The sequence below is a fragment of the Malus sylvestris genome, chromosome 4 (assembly GCF_916048215.2).
Source record: "Malus sylvestris chromosome 4, drMalSylv7.2, whole genome shotgun sequence".
In the NCBI taxonomy this organism is placed as follows: domain Eukaryota; kingdom Viridiplantae; phylum Streptophyta; class Magnoliopsida; order Rosales; family Rosaceae; genus Malus; species Malus sylvestris.
In genome coordinates this window covers 5056138-5078716 of record NC_062263.1, presented here as the reverse complement: position 1 = coordinate 5078716, position 22579 = coordinate 5056138, and the positions used below count along the sequence as shown (strand labels likewise).

Sequence of the window (22579 nt, the reverse complement as noted above, 5' to 3'; positions counted from 1 at the left end):
GGTATGGAATTTTTCGGTACACTTATGTTTTTGCATATTTTCTTATTTGCCACTAATTCACTAGAAGATATTTAGGTACGGACATTTCGGTACACTAATTCCTGTTTTTAGAATTGCATTTAGCATGGATGCATTGGTGGGAGCAATAACTTTCTAGAAAGAAAAAAAAATACACTTGAAAACGCTTGCTTGTAGTGTTGAATCAAATTTAAAACAATTAGATTTCAAGTTAAAGTTTAGGGTTTGTGGGTGTGGCGTGTTGGTGTTTAAGGGCATTTGGGTAACAAATGTGTTGTTCTCAGAAAAAGTTAAAATTCAAAGTTTTTAACTAAGTGTAAATAAAATTTGGGGCGAACTAAAGTAAATTATGGTGTTTAAATAGAAAAATTCAAAAGCGTGGTGGCTTTGACCATTTTGGTGTGATTATTTGTATTGGAGAAAAAACAATTGGAGTCAAAACTCGAATGTTGAGTTTTGACAATTTGTCATGTGCATTGGCTTGTTGGAGTAAACTCTCAAATCTTATTGTTGAATAACAGTTTATATAAATCAAAGAAATGGGGATGTTTATGATATGTGTTGATGCACAAAATTGATATCTTCAGTGACTCCCAATTAGTGGTCAACCAAGTCACGAACAACTTTGATGCTAAGGATAGCTCTATGGCAGCATATCTTGCGCAAACACGACTTTTGCTCAAGCACTTCCACTACCAGATCACCCAAGTTCCTCGAGCGGCAAACAGTCATGCAGACGCTTTGGCTCGCCTCGCCTCAACAGTGGAAGACAAGATTGGGAGAAAAATTCATGTCGAATTGTTGGCAGCACCAAGCACCATGGTCGCGGAGGTGTGTAATTTACAACAAGGAGATAGTTGGATCACCCCAATTTATAAATTCCTTGCCCATGGCACCCTCCCAAATGACAAAGTCCAAGCTAAGCAGATTCGATACAAGTCTGCCCGCTACCTGATCATTAATGACCAACTCTACAAGCGCGGTTTTACCCTGCCATACCTAAGATGCCTTACACCTGCGGAGGCGGAAATTGTCCTTCGGGAAATACATGAAGGAGTATGCGGAGATCATGCTGGGTCTCGATCCCTAGCACACAAGACTTTTCGCCAAGGATACTATTGGCCAACACTCCACCAAGATGCCATCAGAATATCTCGCTCATGTGATAAGTGTCAACGCTACGCAACTATCCCTCACTCCCCTCCCGAGCCGCTCACTCCTATGATCAGCCCTTGGCCCTTCGCCCAATGGGGACTTGATTTGATCGGCCCAATGCCTGCAGGGAAGGGCAAGGTCCGCTATGCAATCGTTGCAGTTGACTACTTCACAAAGTGGGCTGAAGGAGAACCCTTGACAACCATTACTGAGGCAAAAATAGAAGACTTCGTATGGAAGAACATCCTCTGCAGATTCGGCATTCCCAATGCGATAGTCACGGACAATGGGCGGCAGTTCGACAACAAGAACTTCAGGATGTTTTGCTCTAAGTTCAACATCAACTTATGTTTTGCCTCTCCAACCCATCCCCAGTCTAATGGACAAGTCGAGGCCGTTAACAAAATAATCAAGCGCACTCTGAAAACTAGCTTGGACAAAGCTAAAGATTGTTGGCCAGAATTCGTACCCCAAGTTCTTTGGTCATACCGCACTTCATATCGGACTTTCACAGGAGAAACTCCATTCTCACTTGCTTTTGGTACAGAAGCAGTTGTCCCGGTTGAGCTTGAGCAAGCAACATACCGAATCCAGAACTACATGCTGAGTGAAAATGACAAACAACTCACCCTCAACCTGGATCTAGTCGAGGAACACATAAATCAGGCTCACCTGAGGAATGTCGCCTACAAGCAGCGCATCTCCAACTACTACGACTCAAGGGTCAAACCTCGCTCCTTCAAAGTGGGAGACTGGGTACTGAAGAAAAGATTACTCTGTGATAGAGTCCCGAGTGAAGGAACACTCAGTCCTAACTGGGATGGACCGTTCGAGGTCGTCGGCATCAGCCGCCTTGGCTCCTACAAGCTCAGAAGCTCCGACGGCAAGACCCTTGGCCATCCATGGAATGCTGACCACTTGAAGTACTATTACAAATAGACTCACATTGTACAAGTGTTAAGCTACAGCCGTTCGGCATCCTATGTAACAAAGACCATTTGGTATGAATTCAATAAAGAGGTGATTTAGCCAACTCGGCCCTAAACTCTTTTACATTCTGAGCAATGAAACACTCAAGTGTTGAAGCTTCAACGCAAATGTTTCCAATACAAAACAAAATCTAAGTATGTGTCAACAAGACTATACAAAAGATCTACATCATACATTCCAACACATTCATACATAAACATCATACATTCCAACACATTCATACATAAACATCATACATTCCAATACATTCATACATAAACATCATACATTCCAACACATTCATACATAAACATCATACATTCCAACACATCCATACATAAGCCAACTGTGCTTCGAAAGGGTTCAACACACTTTGTGTCATTCGACATTTGCCACAATGTGCCTCGACACCTTGCCCTTATTCTCACCAACTAGGTGATGAAGGAACTCACCTTCGTGCCACCAACTAGGTGATGAAATGTACAACCCGTACTCAAATATTATTTGGAAACTTGCCACCCTTATCACCAATCAGGTGAAGAAGGAACTCATCTTCATGCCACCAACCAGGTGATACAATGTACAACGCGTACTCTCTTTCATGCCACCAACCAGGTGATGAAATGTACAACGCGTACTCTCTTTCATGTCACCAACCAGGTGATGAAATGTGATGAAAGGTGATTAAGGAATTCACATTCGTACCACCAACCAAGTGATGAAAGCAACCCACCATTCATTCCACTAACCAGAAGACGAGTGGTACAACTTGTACATGTGAACTCCTAGCATTCACAAATAATAAAAAACCCTCAAGCTTTACAACTCAACTAGGGGAGCACGTATGCCTAACAAGAGTTATAGTCACCAACAAAGTCTTATTGCAAGCCAACAATGGCTTCAGTGCATGGTATATGAAGATCAAGCTCTTCAGCCCTCTTGCATCTGCTTCAGACATTTCTCCTCTGTAACAATGCAAACACTACAACTCATAGAAAGCTTCACATGCTCTTGATCAAGACTGTTCGAAGCAAATTCAATTTATATGGTTCATCCAAACCTTCGACTACTACAAGATGTGGCTTGCATCACAATCTCTCGCTCAACAGTGTGGAAGCAAAATTTGTATACGTTGTCTCTCCCACATTTTCAAATTTCTAGTTTTCCCAAAAAAAAAAAAAAAAAAAAAAGAGGAAATTGGAAATTGGGAAATTCAACAAAGCTTCATCAATGGAACACAACTACAATCCTCAAAAGCTTCGCACTATCTTCATCAAGATAGTGTGAAGCAAAATCAATTTATGGTGCCAACAAAAGCTTCATCAATGGAGGACAAATATCAACTCAAAAGCTTCGCACTATCTTCATCAAGATAGTGTGAAGCAAGATCAATTTATGATGCCAACAAAAGCTTCACCTATAAAGCTTCAACCCCAAAGCTTCACCTATAAAGCTTTAACACCAAAAGCTTCACCTATAAAGCTTCAACCCTTCAACACCAAAGCTTCACCTATAAAGCTTTAACACCAAAGTTTCACATATAAAGCTTCAACACCAAAGCTTCACCTATAAAGCTTCAACACCAAAGCTTCACCTACAATACAAAATTTCAACACCAAAACATATAAAAGCTTCACACACTCTTCATCAAGATAGTGTGAAGCAAAATCAATTCATGGTGCCCAACAAAGGTTCAACCTCAAAGCTTCACCTACAAAGTTTCAACACCAAAGCTTCACCTACAAAGCTTTAAAATATATATATATTTTTTTTTTTTTTTTTTTTTTTCTTTCGGAAATTCGAAAATTCAAAAATCCGAAAATTTGAAAATTCGAAAAAAAAAAATATTTGCCTAGGCCTCCTCTTCTTTGGGGCTAACAACTTTCATAACAAATATATATGAAGAAGGAGTTTTGGGCTACCACTTAGAAAGGAAATGCCTCATTCGTCAACTCCCTCGACCAGAGACTTGGGGGACTCCTACCATATGTTACTGCACCTTGATACTCGGAAGTCTCACGACCACTCAGTGACTTGGATTTTTCAAGTCTCCAAACGAGAAGTTTTCCTCACTCGGGAAATTAAGGGAGCACTACCTCAACCTACATGCTTCACTCACAAAGTTTCAACATACAAGCTTCAACAAAAGGAAAAATTCAAAGAACTTAGTGAAGAAGGCCTTGGTGTATTTAACACAATACGTTGAAATGAAGCAAATCTTGTTTATTAATATTTCCGATAAGTTACAAATATGTACATATACATGAATCAAAATAAACAAACAAGAGGGAGCCTTCACAAAGGTTGCTCAGGGGAAGTCTCAGCAGTCGGTAGAGCCCCAGAAAGAGAAAGCACCGGAGGGTGGTTATCCGGAGCCTCAGTACTGGACAGAACCCCAGAAGGATGAGGCATCAGAGGTTGATCATTTGGAGCTTCATTACGCGGTACAGCCCTAGAAGACGACGGCAATAAATGTCTTTGGAACAAACCCACAAACCGCTGATGATTAAGTTAAACCTGACCATCAGATTCCTTCATCTGGTCAAGCTTCCTCTTCATGTTTGTAGCATAGTCATGTGTGAGCCGGTGCAACTGTTTATTCTCATGCTTGAGCCCTCTAATATCCTGTTTGAGACTCATCACTTCAGCAGCCAATGATTCAACTTGGCGGGTTCTAGCAAATAGGCGTTGGGCCATATTAGACACAGAACCTGCACACTGAACACTAAGAGCCAGAGAATCCTTAACAGCCAACTCATCAGACCGTTTGGAAAGTAGTATGTTATCTTTGGGAGTGAGAAGGTTCCTGGCCACCACCGCAGTGGTCATATCATTCTTCATCACAGAATCCCCAACGGTAAGAGAACCAGTAGGGGATATGAAGGATGGGCGCCATATGTTGTCTGGAGAAGGAGTGGCTGTCTCTTCTCCAAGGTTCAAGTCAAAACGACGGTCGGAGGGGCCAGACATTTTCAAAGGTGTTGAAGAGGGAAGAGGTCAGACAAATCAAGATCTTAGAAGTGCAAGAATGGAGCTTCTACTGGTGGAGATTCAAGTGTGCTGTGGAACTTAATGCCAACCTCTATAAAAATCTGCACTTGACGGAGCTTCAGAAATCGAAGAGGCGTTTGCTTTCTCAAAAGCTGAGCTGCTCAGAGACCAAGAGGGCCGATCTCAGAAATCGAAGAAGCACCTGCTTTTTCAGCCTCGTCAACACCTGTCACATGCACACTCAGCTTTGCGGAAATTACGGGCAATCTATCGAATATTTCTGGTGAAGTAGAAAGCACGTGAATCTTAATGTTCAATCACCACTCTCCACACGCACCATCAACTCCTCGGGTACCACATATAACTTTGCCAAAGATCTCTGACAAAGTTTAGGCACGAGAATTTCGAAGTTCCAGCTACCCTACTATTACCCATAAGGGTAAAGGAACAGCACCACTGCTTAACAACTGGAAAGTCCCTATGCGTGTCGACCTCCGTGTTCCGTGGCAAGACAGGCTGGCAAGAACGTCCAACCTTTACTCACATTCGAGAAAAGACTCTCAACATAATTACTTTCTCAAAAATCGAAGCGGCACCGCTTTCCGAATCTCGAGAGCCAGATCCCCGACGGGATTGCTTGTTCGAAAACCGAAGAGGCACAGCTCTCAGAACTTCGAGAGCCAGATTTCCTTAGATAAAGCTTGTCTGTAATCTTCACACGCAACATCAGCTTTCCATATACCACATACCACTTTTTCAAAGTGCTCTGACAAAGTTAAAACACGTGAAGCTGGCAGCTCCCAGTACATTGCTGTAACCAGGAAGGGTAAAGGAATAGCATTACTACTTGCTATTGGGAAATCCCTATATACGTCGACAAAAATGCTCAACCCTTTCTCGCATTCGAGAAGACACCCTCAACATAACCTCTCGAAATACTCAGCTTTATTTCCCCCCGATAATACCTCAGCAAATAAGCCACGCCAAGAACAAGAGTATCTCATATCATCAGGGTCGAAAGCAAGAGTATCCCATATCATGTTTTCTCCTTGTCCTTGTCTTTGTCCTTGTCCACACCTGCAGGACAAGGAGAAAGAGAGTAGTCAGTCGGAACCTGAAATCAAACCTCCAATCTGGAACTGACTGCCTGAAACCTTTGCCTGGTTGCTTACTTAGCATTGTTCTCGAGTACTCATCCTCAACTGCTGTCAAGGTCATGAATTCCACCGACAAATACCTCATGGCAGTTGATCAGATATTGGCTCTTTACACTGAAGCTGCCAAGCGTGGATGAGTCACTATGAAGGAATGTTCTGAAGGACCATTTAAATGCAAAGGTTGCACACCACTTATGCCATGCAAAAGATTGAAGCAGGAGGTTCAACGGTGAGCTGAAACAGATCACTACAGCACGACACCTTTCCATACCACATTCACTATTCCGTCAACAGCAAAAGTATCCCATATCATCAAGGTCGAACGTACTCTAGATTTGATGGACTTGTTTTGACCCTCAAATTCTGGAGTCGACCTTATACTCTGGAGGGAACCAGAAAACCCTCCAGCACAGTTCAAGAATAAGCTTGTGGAAAGTTACTTCTTCAAAAGCAAAAGTATCTCATATCATCTCTTCTCCATTTGCTTCTCCTTATCCTGGCAGCTGAATGAGAGACAAGGAGAAGGAGAACAATCAACCGGAAGCCGAAGTCGAACCTCCGATCCTGGGTTGCTTGCTTGGAAGTTTGATTGCTTACCTTGTCTGTCACCTCTTTCGGCAGATCTCCTAGCTCGGCGACTTGGGGGACTCCTACTATAGGGTTTGTATCGCACTTGACCAAGCCCGAAACTACAAGTAAGCTTCAAGTGAAATTGATACATTACCTTGTGCATCTTCATCGGTTAAAGATATCACCCCTGGATGGATGAAAAGTACTTCCAGAGAAGATGCCACATCTACATATGAGACAAATAAGGTAAGTGAAAATGATACCACACTTCGATACTTAGAAGTTTCGTGATTACTCGATGGCTTGGATCTTGCAAGTCCCCAACCGAGGAGCTTCCCTCACTCGAGAACTTAAGGGAGCACTGTTTGTACCATACTTGACCAATCCTGAAACTACTGAGCACCGGTCAACGTTATACCGTCAAAGACCCAGAAGAGCTTCCCTTCAACCAGGAGGCCAATCACAATGCGACACGTGTCAACATCAGAAGCCAATCACAGCGCGACACGTGTCAGCATCAGAAGCCAATCACAACACGACACGTGTCAATGTTAGAACAAAACTAGAAACTCTCTTCTATAAATAGGGATCATTCTCCCACAATAATCTCTAATGTCATTTTGTACTAAACTATTCACTAGAACTCACAAAATGAGAGCTTGAACCTATGTATTTGTGTAAACCCTTCACAATTAATGAGAACTCCTCTACTCCGTGGACGTAGCCGATCTGGGTGAACCACGTACATCTTGTGTTTGCTTCCCTGTCCCTATTCATTTACGTACTTATCTTCACTAGTGATCGAAGCAACCAAGCGAAGGTCACAAACCTGACACTTTCTGTTGTACCAAAGTCCTCGCTGATTTTGTGCATCAACAATATGAATTAATTGCAATGGAATGGTTGATTCTCAGGCATAAAAAGAATTAATTATAGGATTACATTTCAATTAGATCATATCTGAAAGTGGCCAACCTTCTGAGCACTATGATCTTTATTTTTGTAATTTATTTGGTGGACTACGCAACAGGAGGTAGCCCTCTCCTTAATTATTCCACGGGGCTTGGAATTTATTCGTATTCTTTTAGGGTGCATTATTTATTCGTTCGAAGCATACAATTAAGCTAATAATTATAATTATAATTTAGCAAGAGAGATTAGTGCCAGGATCAACACCAAACTGGGAGCAATAATCAGTGTAATAGTTGACGCGGGCTTGAACTTGGTCAGGCTTCTTACCATCACATTCCACAGCACCATTAATGGCTCGAATTGTGGCTCCAAATCCTTGACTTATAACAGGACGGACATTGGTTATCCAAAACCACAATGCAGTCTTGAATGCAAGGACGGGATCGGAGGCCACGGATTCAGGTGAGTTTAAGCCGTCAAAACCAATGCTGTTTCCAGCAGCTCCATAGTTGTAGTTCCATGTTAGTTGGAGAGGTCCACGTCCGTAGTACTGTTTGTTAGGGTTGCATGGATAATCTGTTCGACTTGTATCGCAGTATGTGTCACGATTTATCTCTTCTATGTAGCAGAAGTCTGATAATATTTAAAGAAGAATACAAAACAAAGATTTAGTATAATTGCACGTTAATTAGGACGTTAACTACTTAATTAATTCAACTGTATCTTTTTTGTTTTGCTTTTATAAATATTATATAGTTGGAGGTAAAAAGAATAAATAGGAATATCTTACGGCCAGTCTCATGGGTGACATGAGCAAAGAAAGCTGCAATTTCACGTTTGGAGTCATCCGCCGAACCGGTACTGCCAAAGTCGGAATACGAGTTCACAGCATCAAGAAAAGATTGCCGTGTGTAGAAGCTCTTGCCAGCACAATCTGCAGCAGCCTGGTTGATGATCCCATCGAAGAATGCCTGAGTGACAATATCACTCACAGAAGTTTGCGCTGTTACACTTGTGGGCAACAGGGCTCCTGCTGCTACAAATGCCACTGCAATGAGGCTTGGGAGGTAATTGTTTCTAGGATAGATAGCCATTTTTTCTGTAAGGAACTAAGGACCAATGAAGAAGCGAGCGATGATATGATAAATGAAAGTTGAGATAGTTGGACATATTTATAGGCAATGAAATTTGCAGCTAGGGTTTCTAGAAATTCATATTGTACTATAAATGATTCTCTTGAGGACACGTATGGTTTGAAATTTCAATGGACCGCCATGGTCATGATTTCCAAATTGGCTTCTGTTCTGATGATCGTAAACCACTATTATCTTATCTGGTTAGGTATTTTAATCCTAAGTTTTTGACTTTGTTAAAATGAATTAAAGACTATATGATGACAAAAAGGCTTTTTTAACCTTAATCTACCTACAAAGGGTACGATTATCTGGTACTATAGAAAGAAGTATCTGTAGTAGATAATCGTGTACAATACAATATAATTATATCAAGAGTACTGTATTTAGTGGTGGAGTCAGCATGTGATCATTGGTTGTTCATGATCCCCCAACAACTTCAAAAACCTACTAATTACAACCTCCTCCTCCTATTGTGCACATTAATTAAATGCTTGATGAAATTCCTCAATTGACAAGTCTTGACAATCTTTAACATTACCATACAGTTTCCTGTAGCCACCCTTGAGAAGTTTCGACATATTTTAGTAGTTGTTGACATATAGCAAGAATTGGTATGTTCCTATATAATGTTCATCGAAATGGTCCAAAGAAGTTTTTTTAGTTGGAATTACGTGAGACTGAGCCCTTCTAGAATATACTTGGCTAACACCTTGGCAAACTGGACAACCCTTTGTCGAAAGCTGAGTTTGGCTTCAATTTCAATACTCATTAATACGTACTATGAGAGCCTTTGGATAAATCAAGAAGTTGAAAGCAGAGATTCGCTCCATAAGTAACGTATCATTGAGGAAAGTGCTTTTGGAGACAATCACACATCCCTTGGAAGTATCACATGAGCCATCAACAAACTTCCCAAGATCATGACCCGGGTTTAATCTGACAAAGCTGGAGAAGATAGTTGGATTCAATAAGTTCGATAATGTTCAAATATAAAATTTAGAAGCACTTATGCATGTATGGGTGTAAGTTGGATTGGAATTTTCAATTAAGCCGTTTAAATTTTAACTCCAAATTGGATCATTTTCGGAAAAAATTGGATGCAATTTAGAATGCATTTTGAGATTTTGAATTTCGATCTGATTTTTTCTGAAATGTTCTAATTTTTTATAGTTATTTACTAAACTTATGTACCTTTGTATTTTTATCATGTTCATTTTTAGTTAATTTATAGGTTTTAGTCATTGTTTTTATATTGATTATACATTTGTATATTAAAAATGGTAAACATATTATTATACTAAAAATGAATTGGATTTATACACAAGTATATACCAAATGTACGAATGAACAGTAAATTACATATTTATCCCTATAATAGACAGTGAGTGAATAGGACTCACACGCTTTGAATGTGTTAGAATGAAGATGTATAATAGTTGACTTTTTTTTTATAAGCATATACAAAGTTCTTAACGTTCCACGTCTTGTTGTAGAGGAGTTGGATTTTCTCTTTTTCAAATTCTCCTTCACTCCAGCCTCTTTTTATTTGAACGATCATTATTAAATCACGTCAACATCTTGTATTCATATATTTATAAAAAAAGAGGAAAGTAAAGAGTCCAAATGCCTTTTTTTGTTGCGTCCTAATGCCCTTTTTTTATAACCGTTAATAACGGAATACAGCTCCTTAATCTATGTTTTTTTTTTTTTTTTTTTTTTGACAAACTTCTTTAGCTATTAAACTTAACGAAACGGTGAAAAGTAGTTCCACATAATATTCTAATAGTTAAAGGTATTGAACTGGCATATAATTATGAAAAGAGTGAGGATCCTCGCCGGATCCTTTTTGTGAGGATCTTGGGGATTCTCAAATCACATTCCTTTATCGTACATTGTGTAATCAGAAATCATTGTAAATTTTTTTATTTAAAATTGAATATAAACAATACCTGACGAAAACTGACCGCAAGATACACGATAAATGGATGTGATTGGAGGATCCCAAGATCCTCACAACCAGATCCTCTCTCTTATGAAAATTTCAAACAGGTGTAGTTTTGTAATATTTAAAGATGATGCTAACCACACCTTCCTTTTTATTAGTTCGGTCGGAAATTAAAAATTTGTGCGGGAAGTAAATAGAGTATTTAAATAGCACCACCCAATTTAAATTATCTTTCTCTTATTAGATTTCAGAAAGTAACAAAAAAAATTTTAAAAATTTCACGTAGTAAGAATGTTAATGATCACGAGATTATTTTTCAAAATATCTAAAGTTAAAAAAATAATAAAACAAAGTAAATCGTCACACGGCTACGTGTATAGTAAGAGGCTAATTATTTTATAACATAACATATGAAGTTAAGATTTGTTGTGTATCTATTAAGGTTCACGACCTAATAAATTTGGACATTTGTATTAAGCTTGGCGGCACCACTAATTAAGGAGCAAACAAGTTGTCCATATCAAGTGTATTCCATTGAGTGCCTAACTTTTAAAGTTATCAATGCATGCATTCTTCCCTTTCCTTCATGATGAAATCGGTCCATGTGTATCAAATACGTCGTGCCGTCGAGGAGAAGAAAGACAGCTTAGTGAAATGGTCAATCATCATGACCAGCACACAGAATGTACCAAATTTTATAACTTAGGAAAGTAGAATTTATTAATGTTTGATTTATTTTCAGCTACGCTTTATTAGGTCTCACTTTATTTTATGTGTTTCTTTTTTGTATTTCATTTTTTTCATTCCGCTAACGCAGTTACTGATGTGATGTGATATGTGGTCTGGAGGATTGTTTGCCCTCCCACTTCCAATGCCCTTCCATGCCCTCCTGTTTATGTGGTCACGGTTAAGCCATATCAACATTTTATATTACTATTCATTTTTTATTTTATTATCTCTATAAAAAAAACAATATAAAATGTTAACGTAGCTTAACCGTGACCACACAAAACAGGAGGGCACCGGAAATGGGAGGGCAGACAATCCTTGTCCATCAACTTATATGTGAGAGGTTCATTTCTCAATACATAGTCACTTACTTCTCGGAACTATCTCAAGTTCGTAGTTTCTACTTTTTTTTTAATTAAGCATCAAAGTCCTTTTGAGGACACCCTCCTCTTTTTTCAGTGTTCATGAATAGGTTAGCAGATGTTTCTGCTTAATGTAGGTAGAATTTTGTCAATTCAACTATGTACTTAATTTTCATCCACGCTTATGTTTTAATATAACGAACAAAATTATTGTTTATTATTCTTTATTATTAACATGTGATAATAGATTTGGGAATGCAACTTAAGTAAGTTAGGTTGATTTTGTCAATTCAACTGCACACAAAACATTTAGTACTACAGTCTAATGGTATTCCTCTTAACTTATACATCAGAGGTCTTAGGCTCGATTCTCACCAAAGACAAATTTGAACCACATTATTGCTAGCCCATAATGAGACTAAGCCTATCATCTCTCCCTTAGTGTAAATAATATTGTTTGTTCGAGAAAAAAAATATTGTGTACACTATTTGTATCGACACTTTTGTTTTAAGGGTTTTAATCACAAATGGTTCTTGAAATTGATTTCTTATTAAGACGTTCTCTGAAATTGAAAATCCTCAATGCGGTGCCAGTGTCGCAGATCAACGTGGTTCTTCTGATACAATTCTGTCAAAAATTCTGTTATATACTAATGTGATACAAAACTGAGTCTCACAAGTCCAATTAAATATTGCCCTATAAGTTAAAAAGATTTAATAATAAAAATAAATTTTAGTTTTGTATAATTAATAACTTCAAAAAAAAAAAAAAAAAAATATGAACAGTTCATCTTCTTCCTCCCGCTCCCATCCGAGCAACCGTTACAGCCCCAACTCCACCCACCCAGTCGCACATGTAACCGCAGCCAATAAGAAGGCATTTGGGCTTTCGAGAAAAGCACTTGTGGCAGAAGCTTAAGCTAAAAGCCGTCGTCTTTAAGTATCAGAAATCTCAGATTTCTACAGATAGTGGAAGGGGAAGCAGCTGCGTCGTTTTTTCGGTCGCTTTGATCTGAATTTCCTTGGAATCAAAATTCAAACATGTTGAATTTTTCTTATGGTCAATGACTCGAAAAAAAAAACAACTAATACTTGGAAATAATAATAATAATCCTGCGAATTGAAAACAAAATCAGCTGATTAGGAGATGACCAAATGGGAGACTTTTGAGGTTATCGATCGTCGGTGGTGTTGGAGATGTTTTTAGGAAGGAGGACCAAGAAAGTTAAAAGATGTCGACAGAAGTTAGGATACGCCGTGTGCGTAGGAGGACTTGAGTTGAGTTTGAGGGGCTGAGGAGAGGAGGACTTTGTCAATGGATTTGACAAGGCTAGGATACGCAGTTGTCGGGTCGGATGGGAACAGATATATATATATATATATATTTTTTTTTTTTAAGTTTTTAATTAAACTTGAGGGACTCGGTTACGTGCCATATCAGGATACCCAGAATTTTTGACAAATTATGATAGAATGATCATATTAATTTTGCGACACTTATTTTTCGGAACCACATTGATCGATTTTCAATTTCAATTATCATCTCGATATGGTGAGTCAAATGCAGACCTTGTTTTAGTATAATGAACAAAATTGTTGTTTATTATTCTTTATTACTAACATGTGAAAATAATTTGGGAATGCAACCTAAATAAGATAATAAGATAGGTTGATGAGATCATTTCCGAATAATACGTTATAAACGTTCTTAATTATAGAATCGTCGTCAATTGGGCATCAATTCTGCAAAAACTAGTATGTAAGTATTGTGTTTATAACGCCACGTCTCTAATCATTGTGTTAATAATTATTAGTTCATAGCTGCTAGAAGAAAATTTATAGTCAGGCATCTTTGCTTTTTTAAATCGCGACTGCATTGCTGAGTCTTTCCTGACCGTTCCATGCCAAAATTGTGTCATAAGTGTAGGGTCATTGGTTGGTGTTTGGTTAAATCAAAGTGTAAAGTCATTGGTTGATGTTTGATTAAATCAAACGTCTGTAACATCAAAATAAATGGTATGCGTCGAAAATGATCACTGGATCCTGATAACCAGCAAGGTGGAGCTCATGGACATGACCGGTTAAATTATCACAGGCAACACCAGTCCAGTTGCAACAACAATCGCCTTCACCAACCCAAGAGGAAAGCATATTTGAAGAATCAATAAGATCTTGTTGAGAATTAAGCTGCATACTAAGCTTAAATCAACTTGCAGATGACAATCCTGCAGGTTGAAAGTGAAGAGAATGAAGAATTCGAAAAGATGAAGAACTGCTATTTTTAGAAATAGCCATTAGCTTTTTAAACTTGTAACGGCTAGTTTTAATTCTTGTTTTAGAAACCTTACAGCTGTTATTCTTATCTGTCTTGGGATGTACTGTGTTACCCGATCCTTCTCCAAGTGGAAGGATCGTGGCCTCCGATGGTATGTATGGCTGGAGATGAGTCCTTGCTACCTGAAAAATAGGATCTTAGCATTTGACTGATTAAAGGAATATAAGATTGTATTCTCTGCTTTTTCAGATATATAGAAAAATATACAGAAACATTCTCTTACTCTCTGTGCTCTTCCTTCTTAGATTTTCTGGTTTTAAAGCTTCAATCTTTGTGTATTAATCAACCTAAAGTATAAAGCCTGATACCATTTTAACATGGTATCAGAGCACTAGGTCTGATTCCAGAGAGGGGCGTGAAACTGTGAGAGAGGTTCTTCCTGAAAAATTCCCAAAAGGGGATAAAGGTGGTTCCTTTATTGTTGGTTCACTGGTATTCACCAAGAAAATGGTGGGATCAGGTTCTTCAGGTGGAGATTTACGAACTCCACAGTTTGATGGTGCAAACTATGATTTTTGGGCAGTCAAAATGGAGACTATCCTCATAGCGCATGACCTATGGGATGTAGTAGAGATTGGAGTACAACCACAGCCGATTCTCGAGGAGGAAGAAGATTCTGGAGATGAAGGTAGTGAGGCTGAGCAAGTTCCAGTGGAAGCACCTACCATCTCTAGAGAAGACAGAATAAAGAATGCCAAGGCGCTGAGTCTCATACAAAGAGCCATAACCGATGAGCTTTTCCCTCGCATCAGAAATGAGAAGACTGCAAAAGGGGCATGGGACATTCTGAGAAGAGAGTTCAGAGGAGATAAAAAGGTAAGAGCTGTAAAACTTCAAGCAGTTAAGGCTGATTTTGAGTATATGAGAATGATAGATAGTGAAAACCTAGATGACTATTTGGGTAGGTTTTTTGGAATTGTGAACAATCTGAAATCCCTTGGTGAAGATGTGACTGAACAAAGAATTGTGCAGAAATTGTTAATGAGTCTAAGTAGGCGGTATAAATCCATTGTGTCCATTATCGAGGAAACTCGAGACCTAGATGCTATTAGAGTTGAAGAAGTCATTGCATCTGTCAAAGTCTATGATAAAAGGGAAGATCTGCATGATGAAAGGGATAAATTGATAGGAACTGAGAGAGCCTTTAGTAGCCTAAGAGTTGGAAATAACCAAGCTTCGGGTACCTACAAGGGGTCACAGAGTAGACCAAATCAAAAGTGGCAGGGACAATACAAAAAGGGATCAAATTGGTCTCAAAGTGGAAACTTGAGCAACAACAATGGCTCAAACTGGAACAACAATTCTGGAGGAAATTGGAACAATAGATTCAACTCTCAGAACAAGCAAGGAAGTAGTAGTCAAAGTTGTGTGAAACCACAGTGTCAAGTTTGTCAGAAATACCATTTCGGTGTGTGCAGATACAAAGGAAAAGCCAAGTGTGGAAAATGCAACCGATTTGGACATATTGCAAAAGACTGTGATAGTCACAAGCAAGTAGCTAACTGTGCAAAAGAAGAAGAGGTAACCATAGGAACCATGTTCTATGCTTGTCACTCTTCAATTATGCAAGATAGAAGTGTATGGTTTGTGGACAGTGCCTGCAGTAATCACATGACATCTCAAGAGTCTGTGTTAATCAACATTGACAGATCTGTATCTTGTAAAGTCAAAATGGGCACTGGAGACCTTGTACAAGCAACTGGAAAAGGCACTCTGGTGGTTGAAACACAGCATGGGAAAAGATACATAAATGAAGTATTGCTGGTTCCAGGTTTGGATGAGAATTTACTAAGTGTAGGCCAGATGATGGAGCATGGATACTATGTTCTATTTGGAGGTAATATGGCAGTTATCTTTGATGATAGGAGCCTCAACAATGTTGTAGCAAAGGTGATCATGACAGGAAATCGATGTTTCCCTCTGTCACTAGAATCTATGACACCTGCAGCAAGAAAAGCATCAGTAATTGAAGACTCTTGGACCTGGCACAGAAGGTTTGGACACTTGAACTTTGCTAGCATGAAGAAGATGCAACAGAAGGAAATGGTACTTGGATTACCTGCTTTGACAGAAATGGAAGATTTGTGTGAAGGTTGTGTTTCAGGGAAACATCACAGAGAGTCATTTGACAAAGGAAAAGTGTGGAGAGCAAGCTATCCACTTGAGTTGGTACACACAGATTTGTGTGGACCAATGCAAAATGAGTCCATTGGAGGGAATAGGTATTTCATCACATTCATTGATGATTTCTCAAGAATGTGTTGGGTTTACTTTCTCAGAAATAAATCTGATACCTTCAATGTGTTCAAAAAATTCAAAGCTTTTGTTGAACTGCAAAGTGGCTTTAGTTTGAAGAAATTAAGGAGTGATAGAGGTGGTGAATACACCTCACATGAGTTCCTGGATTACTGTACAAGCATGGGAATGGAGAGACAACTAACCATTGCCTATTCTCCTCAGCAAAATGGAGTTGCTGAGAGAAGGAACAGAACAATTTGTGAGATGGCAAGATCTATGATGACTGAGAAAGGAGTCCCTGTGATTTTCTGGGCAGAAGCTGTGAGTACAGCTGTATATCTCCAAAATAGATGCTTCACAACATCTGTGATAGATAAAACACCTTTCGAAGCTTTCACAGGTAGGAAGCCTGGAATTAAGCATCTGAAAGTATTTGGTTGTATCTGTTATACTCATGTCCCATCACCCTTGAGGCAGAAATTTGATGACAAAACCAGAAAGGGGATCTTCATGGGATATGGAAGCTGTGAAAAGGGATATAGAGTGTATGATCTGCAATCTAAGAAAATTGTACTCTCAAGGAGTGTGATTTTCAGTGAAGACAAATCATGGAAGTGGGAAAGTAACCAAGGGGAGTCTATCTCAATACCTTTCAATCTTGAAGGGAATGGAGCAGAAAATGAAGTTAGTGAAGAACAAACTGATGTAAATCAGTTTAATAATGCTGGAGATACTCATTCAAACACCACTGTTAATGAATCAGTTGAGGAGATGAGTGGAAGTCACAGCCAAGGCTCAACACCTAGCTCCACTCCAGTAAAGATCAGAACTCTGGAAGATATATATGCAAGATGTCACATGTGTATTATAGAACCAGAGAACTACCAAGAAGCAGTAGGTGATAAAGCCTGGCAAGAAGCTATGAATGCAGAGTTGGAGATGATTGAAAAGAACAATACTTGGGAACTTGTTGAGAGACCAGTTGATAAACCAGTTATAGGTGTGAAATGGGTGTTTAAAACTAAGCTTAACTTGGATGGAACGGTTCAAAAACACAAGGCTAGGCTTGTAGCAAAAGGGTATGCACAGAAACCTGGGATTGACTACAATGAAACCTTTGCACCAGTGGCAAGGTTAGACACAATTCGAACTCTCATTGCTCTTGCAGCACAAAAAGGTTGGAAGTTATTTCAGTTGGATGTTAAGTCAGCATTTTTAAATGGTGTACTTGAGGAAGAAGTGTATGTTGAGCAGCCTGAGGGCTTTGAGTTGGCAAATGCAGGTCACAAGGTCTATAAGTTAAGGAAGGCCTTATATGGACTTAAACAGGCACCTAGAGCCTGGTACAGTGAGATTGATGCATATCTCTCACTGTGCAAGTTCAAAAGGAGCAAAAGTGAAGCCACACTATATACAAGATCTGATGATGAAGGAGGATTGATAATTGTGTCAATCTATGTTGATGACATTATATATACTGGAAGTAGTGACAAGATGCTCAGTGAATTCAAAAAGGAAATGATGGAAAGATATGAAATGTCTGATCTCGGCCTTCTACATCACTTCTTAGGCATGGGAATATTGCAAACTGATCAAGGTGTGTTCATACACCAAAGTAAGTATGCTAAGTCCTTACTTGTGAAATTTGGGCTCGAAGATTGCAAACCAGTGTCTATTCCTTTGCCTACTGGTGAAAAGCTAAAGAAAGTGGATGGGAGTGAATTAGCTGATGAAGGACTTTACAGGAAAATAGTGGGAAGTCTATTGTATTTGACAGCAACTAGACCTGACCTGATGTATGCTGCAAGTTTGTTATCAAGGTTCATGAATAGTCCCACCAAGAAGCATTTGGGAATTGCACGAAGAGTACTAAGATACGTGCAAGGAACCCTTAACTATGGCATTGAGTATGTGAAGGACAAATCTGCAATTCTCATTGGATTTTGTGATGCAGATTGGGCAAGAAGTGAAGATGATAGCAGAAGCACCTCTGGTTATGCATTTAGTTTTGGCAGTGGAGTGTTTTCTTGGGCATCTGTAAAACAAAACACAGTTGCTCTATCAACTGCTGAAGCTGAGTATGTCTCAGCATCTGAGGCAACAGCACAGTCCATTTGGTTAAGGTTTGTTCTTGATGATTTTGGAGAGATGCAAACTGAGGCAACACCTTTGTTCTGTGATAATATGTCGGCTATATCTATGGCAAAGAACCCTGTTTTTCATCAGAGGACTAGACATATCAACAGAAGGTATCACTTCATAAGAGAAACCCTGCAAGAAGGTGTGATTGATTTGAAATTCTGCAGAAGTGAAGAACAACTTGCAGACATTTTTACAAAGGCTTTGCCAAAAGACAGGTTTAATCATTTGAGATTGAGGCTTGGAGTTAAGCCAGTAAGCAGCTTAGGAGAGGCTGTTGAGAATTAAGTTGCATACTAAGCTTAAATCAACTTGCAGATGACAATCCTGCAGGTTGAAAGTGAAGAGAATGAAGAATTCGAAAAGATGAAGAACTGCTATTTTTAGAAATAGCCATTAGCTTTTTAAACTTGTAACGGCTAGTTTTAATTCTTGTTTTAGAAACCTTACAGCTGTTATTCTTATCTGTCTTGGGATGTACTGTGTTACCCGATCCTTCTCCAAGTGGAAGGATCGTGGCCTCCGATGGTATGTATGGCTGGAGATGAGTCCTTGCTACCTGAAAAATAGGATCTTAGCATTTGACTGATTAGAGGAATATAAGATTGTATTCTCTGCTTTTTCAGATATATAGAAAAATATACAGAAACATTCTCTTACTCTCTGTGCTCTTCCTTCTTAGATTTTCTGGTTTTAAAGCTTCAATCTTTGTGTATTAATCAACCTAAAGTATAAAGCCTGATACCATTTTAACAGATCTTTCTTGAACAGAAGAAGTGCTTGTCTCTCATTTTCTTTGCAAGGTACATTCAGGCTTCCATTGCATAAGCTAACTGTAATAGACGCAATGCATAGAAGAAAGCTGATTGGTGAAACAACTCTCATGACTCTCGCCATATAGATATCAAGTAGGTGATGGATGTGAAGAACGAGTAATTTAGAGTGCTATATATTCACACATTAGTAAAGAGTACAGGTCCAATCAAAAATAGCATAACTGGTTGAATCTGCCAACAAATTGCAATCATTTTTCTACATCCTAACCTACAAATACGGTAGTCAAAGTCATTATGTAAATATTTCTCACTTTCAATAGATATAAGACAAAACAATTACAGGCAGTGAGAGTTCAACTTCATCCCCAAAGAAACGTCAAGCACATCAGCAATAATTTCTCTACTTAATTAGTTTTAAAAATCATTTTCCAGAAGAGAATTGAAATATATATTGACTGACAAACCATCCCGAGATCGAAGGACTTATTTGTTTCCAGCAGACAGAATTATCTTGATAGTAAAAGGTTTAAACTGGAAGAAATGTCTATTCTATATAAAGCAACATAAAAGAAGAAGAAAAGGGCACTCTACTCACAACTCAAAAAGACTTTGAAGCCGTGCAGCCTACTTTCTTTCAAATTCCTTTTGTAATCTAGCATCTTTGTACTTGTATTTATGTTTAACGCTCTGCTGCATTGCATGTAAGATTGATTCCCTGTAAGAAAAATTCTTTTCAAATCACTTCAACGACCTGCACGAAGTTGCCCAACTAGCAAGCAAGTTTGCCCGAATGGGTTTAAACTTGCCCGATCTCTTGTATTTTGCATTTCTTTCAAGTTATTACTTCGTAGTTGGATTTTTCTAAGTATTTAACGTCATTTCCTTTCTGTTCTTTCATTTTCGTATAGTGTTTCATACATTTCTATAAACAAATCCATGTGAGAATTGCAAACTGAGTTGAACTAAGAGCTAATCAGTTTGTGGTTATCGTTTGTCATACATAAAGAAAATATTTGAAGTACTTTGTAAAACAAGGCATATAAAAGAACTTAACATGGATCATAACCCCATCTATGGAACAATCTTTTGATCAGAATCTCAGTTTACTTGTGATGCAAACTTACACGTCACTAACAATATTATTCAACTTTCAGCTGGTGTTAACGAACAGTAGCATGCTTGATATAACGAATAATTCACTTAAAAGAGCTTGATAACTCCTTAAGGTGTTTAAAGGCATTTTACACCGACAAGAGTTACAAACACTCACAGGGAGAATTGTTTCACCAACAAAAGAAGACGTTAATGGGTACGTACGAGGGTGACTTTTCTTAACACAACATACGAGTTCATCATTTGTCACAATTTAAATTAAAGGAAAACTAATGAAAAAGACTTGAAAACTTTGAGTTTTAATGATAAAGACAAAATAAAGGGTAAAATGAAGGGAACTTTAACGAAAAGCACCTGGTACTGTTCACTTTAACGAAAAACCACATTTTTACACTAAAAAGTCAATCCTGGTACTATTCATTTTACCCTTTATTTTGTCCTTATCATTAAAACTCAAAGTTTTCAAGCCCTTTTCATTAGTTTTCCTTAAAATGAATAGTACCAGTTTGACTTTTTAGTGTAAAAATGTGGTTTTTCGTTAAAGTGAACAATACCGCGGACTTTTTGTTAAAACTCCCTTAAATTAAATCTTACCCAAACTCTTGACAGCAAGTCATACTCGCCGGAAAGTGCCGAGAAGGCCAAAACCAACCCTACTTAACGGAAAATTTCGAACTTCAATCAATGGGCAATAATAATCAATTTTCATTATTTGATTCATAACAATAATTGACAACTCAACATTAGTCTTACATAATATTCTATAGCTCTTTTTTTTTTCTTTTTTTTTTTCCATAAGATGGTTTTTTTTTTTTCCAATGAAACATATAATTGGAGGAGAAGTTTTAGCTCAGCCTTGGAATCTTATGAAGAGCTTCCGTTTTCTACATCCAACCCCACAAAGACGTTTGACAAAGTCGTTATGGAAAAATTTATCAGTCATTCAAACAGAAATAAGACAAAAGTGATGGTCAATCCCCAAAATAAATTCCGGGCAGTGATGGTTCAAACTTGATCCCCAAAGAAAAGTCATGTGGTTGCAATCAGGCATGCAGTTAGCAACACTTGTCCTACTTGAGTGGGCTAAGAAACCCAAACAATAACTCTGTTTCTAATATTTCATTGAAGAACATACCTTGATCCATCCAAACCATAACAAATGAGACCAAAACTTAGATAAGGTTCTCTGGAATACACCCAAATTCCTTTACATAGCGGATGGTAATTTGAGAGGCGCTTAGTAACCTGAGAAACACAACAACTTTGATAAGGTTCTCTGAAATACACTTGCGATGAATGAGTAGTCATCTAAAAGATAAATTATGTATCAAAGAAAAGAGAGCCTACCCTTTGTTGATCAAAGAGAAAGGCCCTACCCATCAAGGCAATCCACCACTTGCATATATAATTATATATCTCACTAGGAATAATATTCTATAGGTCTTAAGATGTTTTTTGTTTCCAGTAAAAAATATAATTGGAGGAGATTTTGCTCAACCTTTGAAATTTATTAAAACAGCTTCAATCTTCTACATCCAACGCCACAAAGACGGTAGACAAAGTCGTTGTGGAAAAATTTACAAGTCAATCAAGAGATAAAAGACAAAAATGACGGTACATCCCCTAAACTAATTCCAGGCAGTGATGGTTCAACTTCATCCTCAAAAAAAAGTCATCAGAGACATTTAGTAACCTGTGAAATAAAACAACTCGGATAAAGTTCATTGAAATAAGCATTTTGTGTGATGTATGAGTAGTCTAGAAGACATATTATATATTAAAGAAAAGAAGGGTCCAAATTGGAGTCTAGACCTAACAATTCTTACATGGCCTATTAATTTGATCTAAAACGACACGAAATAACGAGTTTCGGGTCAATACATTAACTAATCGGGTCATTATTGGGTCACACCTTAGAACCCCGTTAATCTCACATAGTATTTGCCCGCAGCTAACCCTTTACAACCGATAAGAAAAATGTTAGTTTGATAATTTTAAACTACTAAAAAACCTTACTACAATAGCCATATTATT

At 38.3% G+C, this 22579-nt stretch overlaps 2 protein-coding genes, 1 long non-coding RNA gene and 1 pseudogene across 4 annotated transcripts in view; 2 read left to right on the top strand and 2 right to left on the bottom strand.

Moving 5' to 3' along the window:
• LOC126619364 (transcription elongation factor SPT4 homolog 2-like) overlaps nt 1–22579 on the top strand; it is a 42476-nt pseudogene that overhangs the window by 10328 nt on the left and 9569 nt on the right.
• LOC126619363 (transcription elongation factor SPT4 homolog 2-like) overlaps nt 1–22579 on the top strand; it is a 37109-nt gene that overhangs the window by 4961 nt on the left and 9569 nt on the right. The gene's annotated exons all lie outside the window — the stretch shown is intronic.
• Nucleotides 7818–8931, bottom strand: LOC126619360 (endochitinase EP3-like). Its single transcript, XM_050287717.1, has 2 exons — nt 8563–8931; nt 7818–8405 (listed from the first exon to the last, which is right to left on the bottom strand). Exons 1-2 carry the CDS (start codon nt 8864–8866, stop codon nt 8005–8007), a joined length of 705 nt encoding a protein of 234 aa, XP_050143674.1. The 5' UTR covers nt 8867–8931; the 3' UTR covers nt 7818–8004.
• On the bottom strand, nt 13899–19584 carry LOC126619369 (uncharacterized). Of its 2 annotated transcripts, none has more exons than XR_007622034.1 (3): nt 19107–19584; nt 14293–14401; nt 13899–14169 (listed from the first exon to the last, which is right to left on the bottom strand). It is a non-coding gene; the product is annotated as an uncharacterized LOC126619369 (long non-coding RNA). The 2 variants fall into 2 exon arrangements; XR_007622033.1 differs by having other exon boundaries at nt 13899–14401; nt 19107–19215; nt 19317–19578.

Coding starts and splice junctions, on each gene's coding strand:
- LOC126619360 (XM_050287717.1), bottom strand. CDS start 8,866: ATGGCTATCTATCCTAGAAACAATTACCTCCCAAGCCTCATTGCAGTG. Junction 8,406..8,562: donor TGTCACCCATGAGACTGGCC/GTAAGATATTCC, acceptor AAATATTATCAG/ACTTCTGCTACATAGAAGAG.